Source organism: Galeopterus variegatus, unplaced genomic scaffold, assembly GCF_000696425.1.
Source record: "Galeopterus variegatus unplaced genomic scaffold, G_variegatus-3.0.2 Scaffold5868, whole genome shotgun sequence".
NCBI classification, from domain to species: domain Eukaryota; kingdom Metazoa; phylum Chordata; class Mammalia; order Dermoptera; family Cynocephalidae; genus Galeopterus; species Galeopterus variegatus.
The window spans coordinates 48,164-70,153 of NW_007731979.1; the positions used below are offsets into that span (position 1 = coordinate 48,164).

General features: G+C 37.7%; 1 protein-coding gene and 1 pseudogene across 1 annotated transcript in view; one reads left to right on the plus strand and one right to left on the minus strand.

Moving 5' to 3' along the window:
- KIAA1107 (KIAA1107 ortholog) overlaps positions 1 to 21,990 on the plus strand; it is a 101,183-nt gene that overhangs the window by 19,761 nt on the left and 59,432 nt on the right. The window contains exon 4 of the mRNA XM_008590135.1: positions 6,634 to 6,751. Within this exon, the coding sequence (XP_008588357.1) occupies positions 6,634 to 6,751 (118 nt within the window). The remainder of the gene's footprint in view (positions 1 to 6,633; positions 6,752 to 21,990) is intronic.
- LOC103605531 lies at positions 13,409 to 14,155 on the minus strand (annotated as a pseudogene).

The following is a 21,990-nucleotide window of genomic DNA, read 5'->3' on the forward strand; positions in this document are numbered from 1 at the left end:
CGGGAGCGCCACCGCGCTCCCAAGCGGCGCACTGTAGCAGTGCGCCACCAGGCTGGCCCCACAATTCTCCTTTTAACTGCTTAAGTCTGCACATATTGTTGTCCTTATTCTATTCCAATAGAGAAGCTTTAGCAGACTATAAAGTAAGTTCTGCTGTAACACAGTATAAGCATTCCTTAAAAAACACTGTACAACACAAAAATTGCTATTACACAAAAACTTTATTAAAAAAAGATAGGTGTCATAGGTTGAGGCCTATGACACCCCCATCATTCCTACCTAATAAAAATGGTAGCCTAGTTTTACACACATTAAATGGTTAAGAAATACATAAATAATACTATACATATGGCATTTTACCATGAAAATACCTGAAATTTGCTTGTGGAAGTGGTGTCACAAGGGTGCAACTTTTGAGTTATTGTGAATTGATGGAAAAAAGATATTAAGTATATATATATATATAAAGATAAAAGGATATATTCTGACAGGAAACCTGGGGTCTTTGGATCAGAGAACAGACCATTTATTACACACAGAGCATCTTAGTGTGTGATTTCTCAGCCTCCAAACTCCATGAGGCAAAGCATTGAGGGCATTATGTTACCCTGTTCATGCAGTGAGATTGCACCACAGGGGAGGACACCAAAATTAGGAAATTCTAAGCCTTTATAGGCCCTTGGCAGATCTCTGCCCAACCTCCTCTCCAAAGAGAAAGAGACCATACTTTGGAAGGCAAATCAATCTTCTCTGGGGGTGTGAAGAGACAGTAGTTTTACTACCCTAGAGTGTAAGGAAATGGCTTACAGGGAAGCTAAGTCTTTAAATCTTTCTGGAGCAATACATTATCTCTAGCTTCTAAGGTATATTTGCTGTTTAATCATCGTTTGATCAAGTTTTCCAGTGTTCTGCTCAGAAAGGCCAGATCACGCAGAAACGCAAAATATTCATAGAAAATTGTCTCCCAACAGTTGGTTATCTGAAATCAGGTAGAAATTTGTAACACCAGGTATAGATGGGTGTGGCTCAACATGCAGTGAACTGAGGTAGCTGATAGACATTTAGTATCCGTGTATGGGGGGAGGTTTGTGTGTGTGTGTGTTTGCGTTTGTGTGTTCTTATACGGCTCAATTCAGCTGAGTCCAGTTTTCTGCATTGACCTAGTGTTTCTTATGTAAGAAATTGCACCTAAGCGAATGCAAAATTCATGTAATACTCAAGTTGTATCCTAATATATCAGCTGTGTGTGTGTGTGTGTTTGTGTTTGTGTGTTTGTGTGTTCTTATACGGCTCAATTCAGCTGAGTCCAGTTTTCTGCATTGACCTAGTGTTTCTTATGTAAGGAATTGCACCTAAGCGAATGCAAAATTCATGTAATACTCAAGTTGTATCCTAATATATCAGCTGTGTTGGATCAAACTGATGTTCTTAAAACAAGTGTTATAGCAGAATTGACGATATGTGAAAATATCTGTTAACTAAAGGATCTTATTACTGGTGTGTAGTGCAGTAACAACCATCAAACTGATTTAAGGTTGGTTAGATTCCTTTTGTGTTACATTCACTATATCTAATTATGAAGGAATGAACATTCCAGACTTTGAGGTAGATCCATCCATATACTTTAGTGTCATATAACCCTAAGTAGAGAAGTAAGTAGTTACAGATTGATTTTATAAATAAGGACCGTAAGACCTAGAGAACATAAGGGACTTTCCCAAGGCCACACAGATAGGGCAGTTGACAGAGTTGGTATTTGGTGTCCATTTTTCCTGCCTCCAGTTCTCTCTGTTATGGCCCCACAGCAACCTTTTAAAGTGGCCAAACAAGTTGCGAGTAGAAGTGAAAAGAGTTCATTTACTTCTCTACCTCCTGCCCTTCGATTGCTTTCTCCATCACTCCATAGGAAATCCCTAATTGACCTAATTTCCCAACCTGCTCTTTTCTTAAATTTCTATCCATGTGAATTATGTCACCATCTTTCTAACTCAGTTACTTTCTTACCCTTCATTCAGTTCATGACCTTGTTTGTTGATTTATCTCCTAAATATTCTTAAATACTTCTCTTCTTTATCCTGCTACTTCTTTATGTCAGGACTTTGACATTTTCCTTGAGAATTTGCAATCCAGGAAATCTAGGCCCCTAACTGTGCCACCCTCCATTTATGATAGATAGAACAATGTTTGTTAATCACAAGTCTGATCACAGCACTCCCCTTGTTAAATTATTTAGTGGTCTCCCATAGCCTTAATTTAAAATTTAAAATTTCTTTCCCTCATATCAGGGAATTTCATGAATTGGCTACCACCTAGAACTCTGCTGCCTCCTCTCTCCACAACCCCTTCATACACCTTGAATTATTGTGCTATTGAATGACTTGATGTTTCTTTCTCCCCAAAGAACTGTCTTTTGCCACCTCCGTGCCATACTTGCTATTTGTTTCTGGAATGCCATTCTAATTATTCATCACATTTTTTGCTTGAGTATCTACTTAGTACTAGGTTTTAAAGCTAGAAGAGTGAACAAAATAGTGTTGTTGTTCTGCAGTCTAGTAGAAGATGCAGTTAGGTGGGTTCATGCACAAGGTGTTATGAGGACACAAATAGGACACATGTAACCTGGACTTAGGCTTCCAGAGAAAGCTACGTGGAGGAAGTGATTTCAGAGTTGAATCCCAAAGACAAACAGGAGTTAACTAGGCAAAAACAGTTTAAGGGAGGAGTATCCCAAGTAAAGGAAATGACATGACTATATACCTGGAAGCAGGGAGAGCCAGGCATATAGCCTATTTGGAAAACTGGAAATGGTTTATTATGGAAATAGGGTGGAGTAGGGGTCAGGATTGGTCACAGAGAAGAGATCAGCTTGGAGATGTAAGCAGAAGACAGATCATAAAGAGCCTTATAGGAAGGATGACCATATATTTTGTCCAAACTGGGACACTTTTGAGAGAATGAAAGGCTTGCCATGAATAATTCTTCTGGGGCAACAGGCATTAACTGGAACTGTCCCAGGCAAAACAAAACATGTGTCACCTTATTCATAAGCCATTTTAAGGAGTCTGGATGGTACTATTTTGCAGGCTTTTGGAATGTAAGGAGAACAAGTTTAGGGTAGTGCAGAATGATGACTTTAGGTTGAGGCACATTGAGTTTTGGGTTTCTGTGATTATGTTGTCCTTTTTCCTGACACCAAATGTATGTTGTTTTTTCACACACCAAAAATTCTCTTGCACCAGCTGGGTGTTCAACAGTATAATTAAATCCTGATAGTAACTATCCAGAGTTAGCACAGAACCCACAGGTTAAAGGGCTTAGTCCTATAAAACTGCCCCCACTTCAGATGTCAGCTGCAAATGGGATATTGCTCACACTTCTGCCTAGCTAACTACAAATTCTGGGGGTCCCATGACATATCCCTCCCCCACAGTATCAGTAATTCGCTAGAATGATTCACAGAGCTCAAGAAAACACTCTACTTCCATTTATTGCTTTTTATAAAGGATACAACTCAGGAACAGCCGTATGGAAGAGGTGCATAGGACAAGGTATTGGAGTGGGGGATTCACAGAACTTCCATGCCCTCTCTGGGTACACTACCCTCCCAACACGTCAGTGTGGTCACTAATCTGGAATATCCCTAAATCTTACTCAAGAGTTTTTATAACTCAATCTTCAGTTTTTTCCTTTCCCAGAGGTTGGGGAATTTGGTCTTTCTGGTGACCCTCCCCCATCGTGAGGCTGTCTAACTCAGGTGTGGTCAAAAGGGGCTTGTTATGAGTAGTAAAAGATACTCCTGTCACTCAGGAAATTCCAGAGGTTTTAGGAGCTCTGTGCCATGAGCTGGGGACAAAGATATGTCTTTATTATACCATACTGTGATATACTTAAGTTCAGTAAGCTATCTGAACACATAAATGAGATTTGAGATACTTTATACAGTAAGTAATCAGCTATCAAATTAACTTGGTATTCTTTTTAAAAGTTTCTAGGTTTTCTCTTTGTGTCAAGGGAAAATTCTTCGTTCTTCATCTCTCCCATTAATTTTTGTGCTTTGTCTTTTTTTTGTTGTTGGCTGCCCAGTACAGGGATCCAAACCCTTGATCTTGGTGTTATAACACCACGTTCTAAGCAACTGAGCTAACTGGCTAGCCCTGCTTTAAGTCTTCTATAGGAGTACTTAGAAGTGGGAGGATCTCCCCTCTCCTGCTGCCCAATTCTGGTTGGAGTTTTATATTTTTCCCTCAAAATTTTTATCATAATATTTGATACATTAATTTATTCAAATACTTATTGAGGATCTACTGAGGATCTCCCCTCTCCTGCTGCCCAATTCTGGTTGGAGTTTTATATTTTTCCTTCAAAATTTTTATCATAATATTTGATACATTAATTTATTCAAATACTTATTGAGGATCTACTATGTGTCAGGCACTTTTCTAGGTCTGAGGGATATCTCAATGATTAAAATGGGTTTCTAGCCCTTTAGGCCTTACATTCCAATTAGAGAAGGTAGGGTGGGAGTGGAGGATGGATAATAAACATAGGAAAGAAGTTAGAAGGCTGGCATATTACAGAAAGAAAAAAATAATAGGACAAAGAAGGGATTGAGAACAGTAGTGATGAGAGGGTGGTCAGGTTCAACGTCATTGAAGAAGTGACAGTTAAGCAAAGAATTGAAAGAGGTGAGGGAGTTAAGCATGTGGATATCCTGAAGAAGAGTGTTCAAGGCAGAAGAAATGTCAGTGCAGTGATCCTAAGATGGGAATGTACCTGCCATATTGGAGGAATGAGAAAGAGTTCAGTGTGGAAAGAAGCAAAATAGTAGGAACTGAGATCAGAGGGGTAATGGGGCCTGGTTGTGGGGGCCAAATAAGATGTTGTGGGGCCTGGTAAGCCATTGTTAAAGACTTTGGCTTTTACTCTGAAAGAAGTGGGGAGAACCAAGGTCTGAGGTTTGATCCCTGTACTGGCCAGAAAAAAACCCCAAAAACAAAACAAAAAACAAACAAGAAAAGAAATGGAGAGAGCCATAAGAGGGTTTTGAACTGGGATGGGCCATGATCTGAATTGCATTTTTAAAAGATGCGTCTAGATGCTTTGTTGAAAATAGACGGTGTAGGTGAAGCCTTGGAGATCTGTTAGAAGGTTATTGCAGAAATCCTAGTGAGAGATGGCAGTAGCCTCCACTAGGGTGTAGCAATGGAGACATTGAGTAGTGGTTGGATTCTGCATCTCTTTTGATGGTAGAGCCAATACTGACATTCCGGTTTATGCTCTAGGTTTGTAAATGTAGTTAGTGGCAATCTGTTACCAGTGACTGAACCTCACCAGATGTATTGACTAAATAAAGTTTCTGGGCTCGCAAAACTGTGACATACAGTGGCTAAAAGAAAAACTTTAAACAAAATAAATTTCAACTGAGTTTATTTAAGCAAAAATTCATTTATGAATCAAGCAACATTCAGAACCAGAAGAGATTCAGAGAGGTTTGCTCTTCAAGTGGGTAGTGAGTATTAATAGATCAGAAATCAAGTATAGAAATAGCTTGATTGGTTACAGCTAGGTGTTTGCCTTATTTAGATATGGTCTGATAAGTTGGCTGTCTGTGATTGACTGAAGCTTGGCTGCTTGTGACTGGCGGCAATCTGGCTATGTGTTACCAAAAAAATATACTCTTAATTTATGTTTTAGTTTGTTTGCATACTAAGTTAGGTTGTAGTTTTTTACATAGGAATTCAAAGTACTGAGATAGTGTCAGGTCAAATTTAAATTAACACATAGTAGTATTTTTCTTTTCTTTTTTTTTTCATTATTTTAATTTCTATTCTGCAGAATTTCAAACATTCAATATAGAGAGAATAGTAAAATGAACTCACTTATTTTTCTTTTATATATACTAGGATATATAGTGATGTATTTCATTATCTATGAGCTATGATATATGTGTAGTATTTTTCTTTTTTGTATATACACTTTTTTGTATTTCAGCTTTCTACTACCTAAATGGTGGATCTTTTGAAGGAGAGATAGTTTTTAAAAATACTTATTTTCTATACCTCCCCATACTGTGTGCAGTACTTAAACTCATAAGTGTTCTAATAATGCCCATTGATTACAGTTGAATATCCATCAGTTCACACATCATTCTAGCCTATTTTGATATTCTTTTCCACTACTTAATTCCTTCAACAGGAATTTAGATAATGCTCGTGAATAGCATTGATTAGGAAGTCTAATATTTCAATGGACTTTTAAAAAACCATTGTTCTGCTTTACAGTTGGATTTCTTCAATAGGAAGGAATTAAGTAGTGGAAAAGAATATCAAAATTGGAAAAATTTCTGACTTTCTAATTTGGATGTTCATGAAGTTACTTCACTTTTGGTATGTAATTTTGTAATATTACTTATATTTAAATATGTATCTATAACGGCACAAGTGGAAATATATATTTCAAAGCAGAAAGTGTAGATAATTTAAAATTTTTGTTTTATTTTGAATTTACCACTTAAATATTGCAGCTGATCAAGATAATTATGTGCGAAAACCTTGCTAATATTAGAAAACAAATTTTTGGATGTTTATAATATTAAAAAAAACTATTTTTCAGTCTTGTTTTTCTCTGTTAAAGATAATTATGACTTGGAACCTGCATCTGAATTAGGAGAAGATTTATTGAAGCTTTATGTGAAACAATGTTGCCCAGATATTGATGTATATGTTGATGGAAAAAGATTTAAAGCTCACAGGTAAACAGACATGTGATTGATTTGGTGTCTTGATTGTGACAGCAGAGTGTGGAAGGATGGCTGTCTTTTTTGACACAGTGGTTTTCAAGCTCTGATTCACGTAGGCCACAGGGGTTCCAAGGTGATTCCTCAGGGGGTCTCTCCTGGGGAAGAGGCTGTTTATCAGGCAGGGTTTTCTGGCTACATTCTCACACACACATACACAAGGAGCCACACAGACGTGTGCATGCACTTGTTTCTGCCAGAGCAGATCTCTTCTCATCTACTCTGTGCATTGGGCATGAACCTAAGATTTCATTGGAAGAAAATGTTCTGTTGCCTAAAATAGATTTGAAAGCCACTGTCAACGAAAATGTAGTTAAATGCAGTTTTTAATTTTATAGGCATTATAGTATTGAGAATGACTATTTCCACATGAATAATGTGTATTTTCTCTGAATGCATTTTTGGCTCAAATTCTGCAATTAAAAATAGATAATGTTCATGAATAGCATTGATTAGAAAGTCTAATATTTCAATGTACTTTTAAAAAACCATTGTTCTGCTTTACAATTGGGTTGCTTAGACATTTCAGGCTTTTAGATTTCAAATTAAAGCCTGCTGCCTATTTTAGCCGGGCTGTTTTGATTGCAAGTAACTGCAATCTGCTTAAAAGAAGAAACGCTTTTAATAAGAAATAGATGATCTGTTGGAACTCAAGGGAAAAAAGTACAGCTGGGCCTCACTATGAACTAGAATCAGAACTATAAAATTGAGGAGCCCAGACATTTTCTTTCTCCTTCTCTTTGTGTTTCAAATAGAATGTTAATTAGAAGATATTCTGGTGCTCCTGAAGAGGAAGAATAAGACTATTTGCAATGGCAAGAAGCAGTCTTCTAGATGTAAGGGTGCATAGCCTTAACAAGATTAGCAGTGGGTTTAGATTACAGGATTACACCAAGCCAAGTATTGTGGTATTTGTGCTCTCAGAAATCATACTAGTTTACCAGTTAATTGACAGCTGTATGAGGGTACTTCAAAAAGTTCATGGAAAAATAGAATTAAAAAGTAATATGAATCTTTCTGAGAACTTTTTGAAGTATGCTGATACATTGCCAAACTCTAGAATTGTCAGTTTGAAACCAGACTATTTACTGTTCAGAATTTGAGCTTTTCTCTCTGGGAACATGTATTTTGTAAATATATACACACATATGCATGTTTTCCTAATTCTTATCAAATCTGTATTATGTAATATGGATTGATCAACAGATTTTCGATATCATGGGTATATATTTTCTAAATTTTGGTGCGTGTGTTATGTATGTCTCTTTCTTTCTTTGGCCAACATTATTTTATTTTAAAAATTAATTTAATTTTATTTTATTTTGTGTCCAGGTTTTTCTTGAGAACATATGGGCATCCTACCAAAGTTCTGCTTATAAAACCCTAAAGCTATTGCTGTCATACAGGGAAGGCAGGACCCTGTGACCATTTGCAATATGTCCTCAGTGTCTGTATTTGGCCTCTCCCTGTGTGCTGCCTGACAGTGGACTAACAGGACTGTGTTTTAGGAGCTGGATCTAGAATATTAGGTTTGTATTCCAGGACAGCTCTTGCTCACATTTCTGGTTTATTTTGTTCATCTAGCAATTAAAAAAGAGGTTCATATTAACTAGAAAGGCAATTTCCTGAGGATATATTCCAGGATCTGACTTAAGTTTCCTACTTGTTGCCCTTATATGAATTACAATACCAAATTCTAAGTCACAGGGTTACCTTTCTAGTCCAAACTGGAATATCCCTTTGTTTTAGTACATACTAATTTTTTATGCAGTTCAAGGAATATTATGTCAGTGGTTCAGAAAATATACACGTAACGCTCACATATCCACCTAAGGCCCAATGTCAGAACTTTCTAAATTACTTCTTATTCTGGATTATCATTGTCAACATTTCTTCTGGTGGTATGGCTAAAAATCCATTTGTAACATGTCTGCTTTAATTTTTTAATTATATGTACTCATATATTGAAAGATCAATGCAAGTACTTATAAAGGATTTGTGTTTGGAAGTACATCCAGTTTCGGTCTCAACATTTAAAATAGTTTAGTTTGCTAGTTCAACGTGTTCAAATTGGTATGGTAACAAGGTGGTTTCCTCTTCTATTGAGTTAATCTTTCTCTCATTTTCAAGTTATTTCCTCAAACCCAGTTCTTCCAAGATTGTCTCTCCAATTGCTGTGTCCATTCTGTACCTTGATCCTTGCTTTGCCCAATGCCTGGAGCACTTCATATGCTGAAAGATAGTCTAATGCCAATCATTTGCTTGTAGTGGCATAACTAAGCCAAAGAAGTCATTTATAACAGTTAAGAGGTGTGTGGACAGTGGTGCCGGTCTATCTGGCTTTTAATTCCTGTTCCACCATCATTAACTGTGTGAATTTGGGCAAGTCATTTAACCATTCATTCTGTTTTTCAGCATCCTTCATCAAAGATAAAGATTATGAGAGTACCCATCTCATAGGGTGATTGTGAGGATTAAATTACTTGTTATATTTAAAGCACTTTGAACAGTACCCGGTACGTGGTAGTAAATACTGTATGTGTTTGCTGTCATATCATCAACATTATCATCATCATCTAGGTGATAAGCCTTTGATACAAGTTTTTGTGTAGATAGTAGCAACAGCTTCTATGCCCATTATTTATTTGGGGCAAGCAGAGAAGCATAGTTTCAATTGCTTGTATTTTCTCCTCATCCAAGGAGGGATGGCTTAACAGTAGGTCTTCAGGGGAGAGCACATTTACTACACTCCTCTCCCTCTACACAGGCCTTTCCTTCTCTAAAGAATAACTTCTCCACCCCTTCCCTATCTTTGTCCTTGTTTATCTCCAACACTTCTGCTCAAAAGAGAAATGAAGAGCGCTCTTTTTATTTAGAAGAAGGGAGATTATAATAAAAGGAGGGCCCATTAGCTTTCATGGATCCCATTTGTTAGTTATGTTACTACTCTTCTAAATATTGTATCCCAATATACTGCTAAATATTACCTCTTGTTATGGACCTCTATAACATTACCTTCCTGCCTGAATTGCTCTCAATTACCAAATGAATGCCATTTGGATATCGTGCATTTCTATCTTTTCTTCTGTCACCTTCAGTCTACCCTAAGCACCTACCTTACCTGCTCATTGCTGACCTCCCATTTTATAGTGTGATTTGTTAATGTTTTATGAAAGAAATTGAATGTTACATTTTTAAGATAATTTATTTGTTGCACTTCTCTGTTCCACAATTAAGATTCTCTCACACTGACTTATTAAAAAAGTAAGGTAGTGATTTCTAACTTCAGCTTTTTGACACTCAAGATCTGGTATTCCTTCTAAAATATACCTTTCTTTTCAGTGTCTGATATTATACCATTAGATATTCATTCATTGGGTTAAGATGTTGTCACATTCTCAAAATGTAGCTTTCTCTGGATTTTTAGTGAATTGGCACCGAGTAAGAAGGTCAGTGTTCTAGTCTCAGCGATGCCACTAATTCTCTATATGTCTTTGGGTACATTAGCTGAAAGTTTTTTCAGAAGTGGTGTGGTTTAGTAATCCAAAAATTAGTCTTTATGGTTTACATTCTGATTCTACCACTTATTATTTGTTGGAAAATTATTTAATCTCTCCAAGTCTCAATTTCTAATTACAGCATAGGATGGCTGTGAGGATTGAATCAGATAATGCACATAAAGCACTACCTGGCACATTGTAAGCTTTCAAAAGTAAATGTTAGTTGCTACAAGTATGTGTCAGATATCTGTAAGAAAGACACAATGTTGCCTATTCTACTTTGTCTTATAGAAAGGGTCAGCAGGGCCGGCCCGGTGGCGCACTGCTACAGTGCACCGCTTGGGAGCGTGGTGGTGCTGCCGCCGAGGGTTCGGATCCCACATACAGACCGGTTCCCGCTCACTGGCTGAGCGAGGTGCGGGAGCAATACTGAGGGTTGCGATCCCGTTGCTGGTCCGGTCCGGTACGGGCGCGACACTGAGGGTTGCAATCCGTTGCCGGACACGAGAAAAGACAAAAAGGAAAAAAAAATTATTATGTTATACAAAAATCATTTTTAAAATTCTGTCCTTTTGCTTTGATGAACCAAACAAATATCAGTTCTAATTGTGTTGGATAATAGGGCATCCACTGCACTTTATAACTTAAGAAAGCCTAGTTCTATGAAAGCTATAGTCAGTGGATGTCACAAAATTCCCAAGAGAAAGTTAATTTTCCTTTTATAAAGTTATGTTCTCTAAGATATTTGCTAAGAAGTGGAAGGGATTATAGTGACAGCTACAAAAAGTTTTGGATTCACTACTCTATGTTTAACCCTTATTCACTTATGTGAAACTAAAGCAATATATATATATATATTTTTTTTATTTACTAAATACAAGAATGATGTGGGGTGTTTGTTTACAATGTAAATCCTCTTACTAGGAGTATCAACTTCTTAGAGCTGGGGTGGGTCCCAGGAGTCTTTATTCCCATGAAGCACCCTAGAAAGTCCAGTTGAGTTCTCCTTCCACTTTGTTCTGGATGGAAAGTGGTCGGAGGAGGGGGAAGGTATTGACTTGGCACTTCCTCTGGGCTAGGTCTGGGCTAAGCATTTAGCCTATTTAATCCTTACAACCACCATCATTAGCACCATGTTACAGATGAGTAAACTGAGACTCAGAGAGTTTAAGCCAATGGCAGAGCTTGATCCAGACCCACCAGACCCCAAGGCCTGTCCTCTTGATCAGCATGTTCCCAGTCATTTCCAGACTAGGTCTACCAGCTGGTCGTATCATGGACATTTATTAAAATACATATTCCTAGACCCACCCTAGAATCACTGAATCAGAACCTGAATGTAGGGCCCAGAATCTGAATTTATATCAAGTGCTCTCAGTGCTTCCTGATGCACAGACAGGCTTATACCCTGTGTAGGTCACAGCAGGGCTTTTATTCAGCTGGTGAGCACTAACATAGTCATCTAAATTGGTTGAATGCTGAGATACCTCCATTCTGATGGGTAAACTCCTGCTTCCCCAGCTCTCTAGTGCCCCCTCAAGAAAGAAATACATAATCAGTGCATTAGAAAAGACTGCTATGGAAAAAGGCCTGACAAGATATCAAATAAAGTGTTAACAGTGGTTATTTCTATAGAGTACAATTAAAATAAACAAGAAAGCAAGGAGAGAACCTAAAATGTTCACTTTATACAATTCTGTCTTGAAGTTTGTTACAAACATATATTATTTTTATAATTTATAAAAGTTTGTGAGATTCAGCTTTCTATGCTTAAGGAAAGAATTTTAGTCTACATAATATTTTTTGATCTGTTCATAAAGGCTTAATCATACTCTATGATCACCATCTGTGGCCTCTGTTATGGAAAAATAAAAACTATATAGCAAACTTAGTGAATTAAATATTCACTTAATAGTCCACAGTTAATGACACATTAAAAACACACAACTGGCAGCACACAAAAGACAGAGATGAGTAGCCATGTCCAAAATCCAAACCAAAGGACCCGGCGACATCTCATGGGAATCCTGGATGCAGGAAGTAATGCTGCATCTGGCCTTCTGATTAGGTCTCAAATCAGAGCTCTGATACCCAAATGCAAAGCCAAGTTTTTGAGATCCCAAACCAAGGCTTACCTTCGGAGGTCCAAGATGCAGACTAATAGGACAAACAAAGACTCTGGTGCCAATTGAAAAAATGGAAGGGCTGTAGTTTGTAGGACAACTAGAATAATGATAAAGCCCACAAGTATGGGCCATAGCTTTTCATATGCCAAAATGACTTCCAGACTAAAGATCCAGGCTGCCAGAATCCTGATGAAGATATCCAGCTGATTCAGAGTACCAAAGGCACCCCATAGGGCAGTAGGAGATCTCTCTTCAATGTACGTGGGCACAAAACCTGTGCAGAGTCCACAGGAGATGCCAGTAACCAAGCGGCCCAGAATCAGCATTTCAAATGACTTAGCTAATTTACAGAATCCTATAAGGCAGCCACCTCTGATGGCCAGTAGGTTGACAATGAGCATCAAATTACAACTGCCAAAGCAGTTGACAAAGAGTCCAACAGAAATACCACCAACAGGGAAAATGGCCGCATACACCGACCAAGTAAGGATATTTCTCAGGAGACTATATTAAGGGCATCCGTTCAGCTTCTGTGTATGCTGGCTGAATTTTGGTCAGTGATCTTGATGCAATTGGATATTTACCAACTTTATCTTCCTCTGATATACGACAAGTGTTATTATTGAGGGTGAAAGGATCCACATCTGAAAAATTTTGAAGTGAGGTTATTTCTCAGGTGACTCTATTAAGGGCATCTGTTCAACTTGTGTGTGTGCTGGCTGAATTTTGGTCAGTGATCATGTTGGCAATGGATATGTGCCAACTTTATATTTCTCAGATCTACGACAAGTCTTATTATTGAGGATCAAAGTAATTGAATCCAAATCTGAAAAAATCTGATCTTGATGTTTCTATATCCTTCAAGGCTACTGCTTTCTTTGGAACAGAATCTTTCATTTCATTGTTAGGCTTCAAGTGAGGATATTCCACAGGAGACTGTATGAAGGGCATCCATTCAACTTCTGTGTATGGTGGCTGAATTTTGGTCATTGGTTGTGATGAAAATGGATGGTGGCATAGATTGGCTACTTAACACCTGTATCTTGGAAGATTCCTGTTGAGTAGTAGAACACAGCATTGATCCCAGAAAACTGCTGAGAGAGCTGGAGCACAAAGGAAATGAGGATGGGCTGTCTGTAGCTCAGAGCTATAAAGAGCTACATCACATTGACATGCTTTCCTTGTGACATGCTCGCACTCTCATCTCTCATTTCCTGGATGTCCTGGGACACCTTCTGGGTTCCCCACAACCATGGGAGGATCTCCTTAGCATTCTCCTCTTTCTTTCTGTTAATGGGGAAGAATGTAGGACTTTCAAGGCAAAATGGAAGGGCTGCAGTTTGTAACAGGACACCTGGAATGATGGTAAAGTCCAAAAGTATGGACCATAGCTTTTCTTACGCCAAAATGATTTCCAGACCAAACATCTGGGCCACCCGAATCCCGATGATGATGTCCAGCTGATTGAGAGTACCAAAGGCAGCCCATAGGGCATTAAGAGGTATCTCTCCAATGTACATGGGTACAAAACCTGTGCAGAGTCCACAGTTGATGACAATAACCAAGCGGCTCAGGATCAACATTTCAAATGACTTAGCTAATTTACCGAATCCCATATGGCAGCCACCTCTGATGGCCAATAGGTTGACAATAAACATTGAATTGCGCCTACCAAAGTGATTGGTGAAGACTCAAACAGAAGAGGAGCCAGTCATACCACCAACAGAGAACATAGCCACACATGTCAACCGAGTGAGGATATGTCTCAGGAGACTCTGTTACAGGCTTCTATTCAACTACTGTGTGTGGTGGCTGAACTTTGGTCAGTGACCGTGATGCAAATGAATATTTACCAACTTTATATTTCTGAGCTCTGTGGCAAGTCTTATTATTGAGGATCAAAGTAATAGGATCCACATCTAAAATATCTGCCAGTGAGGATATTTCTCAGGAGACCTAGGAAGGGCTTCCATTCAACTTCTGTGTGTGCTGGCTCAATTTTGATCAGTGATCATGATGCAAATGGATGGTTGCGTAGGTTGGCTCCTCAATACCTGCATTTTGGAAGATTCCTGTTGAGTAATAGAATACAGCATTGATCCCAGAAAGCTGCTGAGAAAGCTGGAGCATGATGGAAATGAGAATGGGTGGTCAGTAGCTTGGAGCTCTAAAGAGCTCCAGGACACTGACTTGCTTTTCTTGTGACATGCTTGCACTCTCATCTCTCATTTTCTGGATGTCCTGGGACACATCCTGGGTTCCCCACAACTGCTGGAGGATCTCCTTAGCATTCTCCTTTCCTTTCTGTTAATGACGAAGAATGTAGGACTTTCAGGGCTAAATGGAAGGGCTGCAGTTTGTAGGATGGCTGGAATGATGGTAAAGCCCAGAAGTATGGGCCATAGCTTTTCATATGCCAAAATGACTTCCAGACTAAAGATCTGGGCCACCATAATCCCGATGATGATGCACTGGTGATTGAGAGTACCAAAGGCAACCCATAGGGCATTAGGAGGTATCTCTCCCATGTACATGAGCACAAAACTTGTGTGGAGTCCACAGTTGATGCCAATAACCAAGAGGCCCAGGATCAGCGTTTCAAATGACTTAGCTAATTTACAGAATCCCATAAGGCAGCCACCTTTGATGGCCAATAGGTTGACAATAAACATTGAATTGTGCCTACCAAAGTGGTTGGCCAAGAGTCCAACAGAAAAGGAGTCAATCATACCACGAACAGAGAACATGGCCATACACACCAGCCACGTGAGGACATTTCTCTGGAGACTCTATTAAGGGCTTCCATTCAACTTCTGTGCATGATGACTGAATTTTGTTCATTGATCATGATGGAAATGGATATTTACCAACTTTGTGTTTCTCAGATCTACAACAAGTCTTATTGGGGAGCAAAGTGATAGGATACACATGTGAAATATCTTCAAGTGAGGATATTTCTCAGGAGCCTCTATTGAGGGCATCCGTTCAACTTCTGTGCATGCTTTCTGAATTTTGGTCATTGATTGTGATGCAAATGGATATATACCAACTTTATATTTTCCAGATGTATGATAAGTCTTATTATTGAGAATCATAGTAATAGAATCCAAATCTGAAAAATCTGATCTAGATGTTTGTATATCCTTCACTCCTGCTTTCTTTGGAATAGACTGTTTCATATCAACGATAGGCTTCAAGTGAGGATATTTCTCAGGAGACTCTGTTAAGGGCATCCTTTGAACTTCTGTGCATGCTGGCTGAATTTTGGTCATTGATCGTGATGCAAATGGCTATTTACCAACTTTATAGTTCTCAGATCTACGGCAAGTCTTATTGTTGATCAAAGTAGTAAGATCCAAATCTGAAAAATCTGGATTGGTATTTGGAGAAAAATTTGTAAGGTTCTATCTGCATATTTTGAAATTATTGAGCAATACCTGTTATTGTTATCAGTCACGTGTATATTTGCTCTGTTCTCTACTAAAAGTTCCACCATTGCCTCTTTATTTTCATCTATATCAAGTAAAAGTGGTGTGAGCCCTTTAGTTTCTTACACTAGGAAGACCAATGTCCAAGTGATGGTGGTGACAATGGCCCAGTGCTCTCATGTTGCAAGATGGTGGAAGCAGAGACCAAGGTAAGTATTTAAAAGTTAAAAATTTCAGGGCCGAGCCTGTGGTGCACTCGGGAGAGTGCGGCACTGGGAGCGCAGTGGCACTCCCACCGCGGGTTCGGATCCTATATAAGGATGGCTGGTGCGATGTGCTCACTGGCTGAGTGTGGTGCGGCCGGTCACAAAAAGGACAAAAAAAAAAAAAAAAAAAAAAGTTAAAAATTTCAGGGCCGAGCCTGTGGTGCACTCGGGAGAGGGCGGCACTGGGAGCGCAGTGGCACTCCCACCGCGGGTTCGGATCCTATATAAGGATGGCTGGTGCGATGTGCTCACAGGCTGAGCGTGGTGCGGCCGGTCACAAAAAGGACAAAAAAAAAAAAAAAAAAAAAGTTAAAAATTTCCCCCTAAGCTTGGTGTTAGCTCTATCTCACAAATTTTGATATATTTTCATTTTCTTGCCAATATGATTATATTCTAATTTTCCTTTTGATTTCTTCTTTATCCATGTATTGTCTATTAGTGTGATTACCTTTGAAGTGTTTGTGAATTTTCCAGATATTTCTCCATTATTGATTTCTAGTTGAATTGCATTGTGGCCATAGAACTTATTTTATATTGTTTCAGTTCACTTACATTTATTTAGATTTTTTTGATGGCCATAATGTGGTCTGTCTTTGTGAATGTCCCACATATTCTTAACTGATTTTTTGTCTACCTGTTCTGTTAATTTCTAAGAGGAGTGTTTAAGTCTCCTAGTATAATTGTGAATTTCTCCCTTCAGTTTTGTAGTTTTAACTACATGTATTTTGAAGCTCTGTTATTTGGTACATACACATTTGGTATTCTTATTTCTTTGTGAAGAATTGAGCCTTTTTTCATTATGAAATACCACTTTTTACCCCACATGATATTCCTTGTCATGAACTCTACTTTGTTATTAGTATAGTCACTTCAGTGTTTGCATGGCATATCTTTTTACATCCTTTTACTTTTTAATTTTTATTGAAATGTATTGATTGTACATATTGGGTACAGAGTTATATTTCAATATGTGTATACAATGTGTGGTGATCAAATCAGGGTAATTAGCATGTTCCTCCTTGCAAAACTTAATCATTTCTTTGTGATGTGAATATTTGATCTCTTCTAGCCATTTGATAGCATGCAGTAATATATCCTTTTACTTTCACTTTTAACCTCTTTGTGTCTTTATGTTTACAATGGGTTTAAAGTTAATTTCTTGTAGACAACAGGTAGTTGTGCCTTGCTTTTATTATCCATACCCTTCTTTCTCTCCTTTCCACTTGGGTCTCCGATTACATGTATGTTAGATCACTTGATTTTGTTCCACAGATCACTAAGGCTCATTTTTCTCCTATTTCCTTTTCCTTCTTGTGTTTTCTTTGGATAATTTGTATTGCTATGTATTATATAAATACAATTCTATAATCGTACTACTGATGTTTTCTTCTTCAGTATCTAATCTTCTAAGTCCATACAGTGAATTTTTAATTTCAGATATTGTATTTTTCGTCTTTAGAAGTTCTTTTTAAAATACTTTTTATTTTTCTCCACATTAAGTTCCTTATTTTTAAAAAAATCCTTGGCATATTTATGTAGCTTTTTCAAATGCTTTGCCTGCTGATTCCATCTTCTCTGTCATTTCTAGGCCTATTTCTGACATCTGATTTTTCTCCTTTCTGTAGTTCACATTTTGCTGCTGCTTCACATACCTGGTAATTTTTTATTGGACTCCAGACTTTATGAATATTGTAATGTTTGAATTTTGTTTTATTCCTTTAAAAAGATTATTGAAGTTTGTTTTAGCAGGCACTTAAGTTATTGTGGGTCAGCTTCATCTTTATGAGGCTTGTTTTTAAATTTTGTTAGAGTGGATCTAGGATAGCCTTTGCTCTAAATGCTGTATAGCTCTTCTATTGAGGTGTGACCCTTCTGGGATCTTTTCTTAGTGTCCCAAGTATTCAGCCTTGATCACATGGCCAATGTTGTTTTTGTCTATTTTTTCCACTATAATTTATTCTTCCCCCCACCTTCCATGCCTATACTGTACTCTGTGGAAGGAAGACACTGTGTGTAGTCCATATTTAAGGGTTGGGAAGTAACGTAATGCCACCTTGATAGAGTAGTATCTACATTAGTTATTTGGAATTCTTCTGCACAACAAATTTATTTCTTCTCCCCCACTTATTAATGTATTCAGACACTTAAATATGTCAGTATGGACTTGTGGGGATTTAGTTTGTACTTTGGTTTGTAATTTGACTTATTTTGTACTTTGATTTATTTTGTACTACCTTTAGCCATGGGAGCTCTTTCAGTAGGTTCTTGTGTCACTTTCACATACCCCCATCATTGTGTTTGTGTGTGTAGCATTTCTTTACTACCTTGCACAAAAAGATGCTCTAGATTCATCTGTCCTAGAATCAACCATTTCTTTAATGAATCTTGGTTCCTTTTATTCTGCTGGTATTAGAAACCAAGATCTGAGTGCTTGGTATGCTTGTTGCTACTGGGATGTGTCATTTCTTCTAGGTCCATCAGCTGACTAACATGCATATATGAGGTTACTTAAAAAAAAATCATGGAAAAATAGAAAGAAAAGATAGTACAAATCTTTCCATGAACTTTTTTTTTTTTTGGTGGCTGGCCAGTAAGGGGATTCAAACCTTTGACATGGTGTTATAACATCATGCTCTAACCAACTGAGCGAACTGGCTAGCCCATTTCCATGAACTTTTTGAAGTACCTTCATATACACATATCTATAAATATTTCTATATGTAGCCATCTTTACCTATATTAAGCTAAACATGAATTCATACTGATGTTTTCAACTCTAATCTATGCTACATGGATCATAGTTTTACCCCTTGTTTGTCTGTAATCTTCTACTACAGGAGTGAGAAACTTGGCTTTCACCATCCATCATCTAGTACTTAATTTTTGAATTCATGTATAGTGATTTCAGAATTGTTAATCCATACCCTTGTGGGAAACAACTTGACCAACTAGAGTACAATGCTTATGTATATTTCCTTTGCCTTATCTCTTACAGTATCTACTCATTTCCAAAGTTATTTAGGCCAGAACCTTTTACTCTCACCCCTTTCAGTGAGATTATTTTATACATTTGTAATGCAGTTAAATTCTTTTGTCACAGTCTGTTTTCCGTTCTACAATGCATTTCCCTAATTCTGTCTTATGATCCCCTAACCTCCTAAGTGTTTTTGTTTTCATTTGATTACATTTAAGTTCACTTTTGCTATTAAGTTCTGTGGGTTCATTTCTTTCTTCTTCTTCTTCTTCCTCTTTTTTTTTTTTTTCTTCTTGTGGCTGGCTGGTAGAGGAATCGAACCCTGGACCTTGATGTTATCAGTACCATTGCTCAAGTTCTATGGGTTTTGATAAATGCATATTGTCCTGTGTCTACCATTACAAGTATTATACAGAATAGTTTTAACTAAGAATCTTCTGTGCTTCATTTATTCATCTTTTCCCCCTCCCCAAAATCCTGGCAATCTTCTTTTGGTCTCCATAGTTTTACCTTTTCAGGAATATCACATAAATGAAATCATATAGCATGTACCCTTTTTAGACTGGTTTCTTTCATGGAGTAATACGCATTTAAGATTTATGCATGCTTTTGTGTGGCTTGATAGCTATTTTTTTTTTTTTAATCACTGAGTAGTAATCCATTATGTGAATATACCACAGTATGGTTATCCATTCATCTTTGAAGGCAATTATTGTTGCCTCTAGTTTGGGTGATCATAAATAAAACTGTTATAAACATTCATGTGCAAGTTTTTGTGTAGACATAACTTTTCAGATCAGTTGGATAAATACTTAGGAGAGCGATTGCCAGATCATATGATTCTATGGGTTCAGTGTGTTTTGATTTTATGTTTAGCTTTGTAAGAAACTGCCAAAGTGTCTGTACCATTTGGCATTTGTACCAGCATTGAATGAGAATTCCTTTTGATCCTTATCCTCGTTAGTAATATTGTCAGGTTTTTGCATTTTAGTCATGTTAATAAGTTGTGTACTAGTATCTTGCTTTTTAATTTTGTATTTCCCTAATGACAAATCATGTCGAGGATTTTTTTGTATGCGTATTTGCCATCTGTATACTTTTCTTGGTGAAATTTCTGTTTATGTCTTTTGACCATTTTGAAAATGAATTGTTTGTTTTCTTATTGTTGAGTTTTAAGACTTATTTATATATTTTGAATACAAGTCCTTTATCTAACATGTGATTTGCAAATATTTTCTCCCAATTGGTGACTTGTGTTTTTCATTCTCTTACAGTATCCTTCTCAGAGCAGAAGTTTTTAATTTTAATAGAGTCAAACTTATCAATTTTTTCTGTTATTGATTGTGCTTTTGGTGTTATATCTAAAATTCATTCCCAAACCCAAGGTCCACATGGATTTTCTCTATATTTTCTATTAGAAGTTTTATATTTTAGTATTTTACTCTTAGTTCTATGATTCATTTTGAGTTCTTTTTGGTTTAAGGTCTGTAAGTTTATTTTTTTGCACGTGGATGTCCAGTTGTTCCACTATCATTTGTTAAAAAGACTGTTCTTTCTCCATTGAACTGCCATTGTGCTTTTGTCAAAAGTCAGTTGACTACATGAGGGTACTTCAAAAAGCTTTAGGAAAAATAGAATTAAAAGTTAATACAGGGCTGGCCCGGTGGCGCACTGCTACAGTGTGCCGCTTGGGAGCGTGGCAGCGCTCCCGCCAAGGGTTCGGATCCCACATACAGACCGGTTCCCGCTCACTGGCTGAGCGAGGTGCGGGTGCAACACTGAGGGCTGCGATCCCGTTGCCGGTCCCGGTCCGGTACGGGCGCGACACTGAGGGTTGCGATCCGTTGCCGGACACGAAAAAAGACAAAAAAAAAAAAAAGTTAATACAAATTTTTTTTTTCCTTTTTTATGTATTTTTACCAACCCTTCTGTCAAGGGCTGATTCGGAATAGATTGCTGTCAGGGAGCTGCTCTGCTACGTATGAAACTCTAACCTAGAAGTAGGTCATCTACAAATGGTTTAGCACCAGGTTCCCCATAAATGTCCATGTATAAGGGTGACAGGGTTGCCCCCTTTTCTGCCGTGCCCTTTTCCCCAGGACAAGGGTCTCTCCACACCAGAGATAATATGAGTCTTTCCAAGAACTTTTTGAAGTACCCTCTTATTTGTGTCATCTATTTATGGACTTGCTATTCTATTTCATTGATCTGTGTGTTTCTTCTTTTACCAATACCATACTCTCTTGATTACTGTAACCATAGTAAGTCTTGAATCAGGTAGTATGAATCCTTCTACCCTATTTTTTTTTTTTAAGTATTGTGTTGGCTGTTTTAGGTTCTCTGCCTTTCCATATCTAAATTTTATTATCCCTTTGTCAGCATTTACAAAATAGCTTTCTGGAATTTAGATAGAAATTGCATGAATTTTATTTTATTTTATTTTGTTGATATACATTGTGGTTGATTATTGTTGCCCCTTACCAAAACCTCCCTCCCTCCTCCCTCTCCTCCCTCCCACCCAACAATGTCCTTTCTGTTTGCTTGTTGTATCAACTTCAAGTAATTGTAGTTGTTATATCTCCCCCCCCCCGGTTTTGTGTGTGTGTGTGTGTGTGTGTGTGTGTGAATTTATTTATCAATTTTTAGCTCCCACCAGTAAGTGAGAACATGTGGTATTTCTCTTTCAGTGCCTGACTCGTTTCACTTAATATAATTCTCTCAAGGTCCATCCATGTTGTTGCAAATGGCAGTATTTCATTCGTTTTTATAGCTGAGTAGTATTCCATTGTGTAGATATACCACATTTTCCATATCCACTCATCCGATGATGGACATTTGGACTGGTTCCAACTCTTGGCTATTGTAAAGAGTGCTGCAGTGAACATTGGGGAACAGGTATA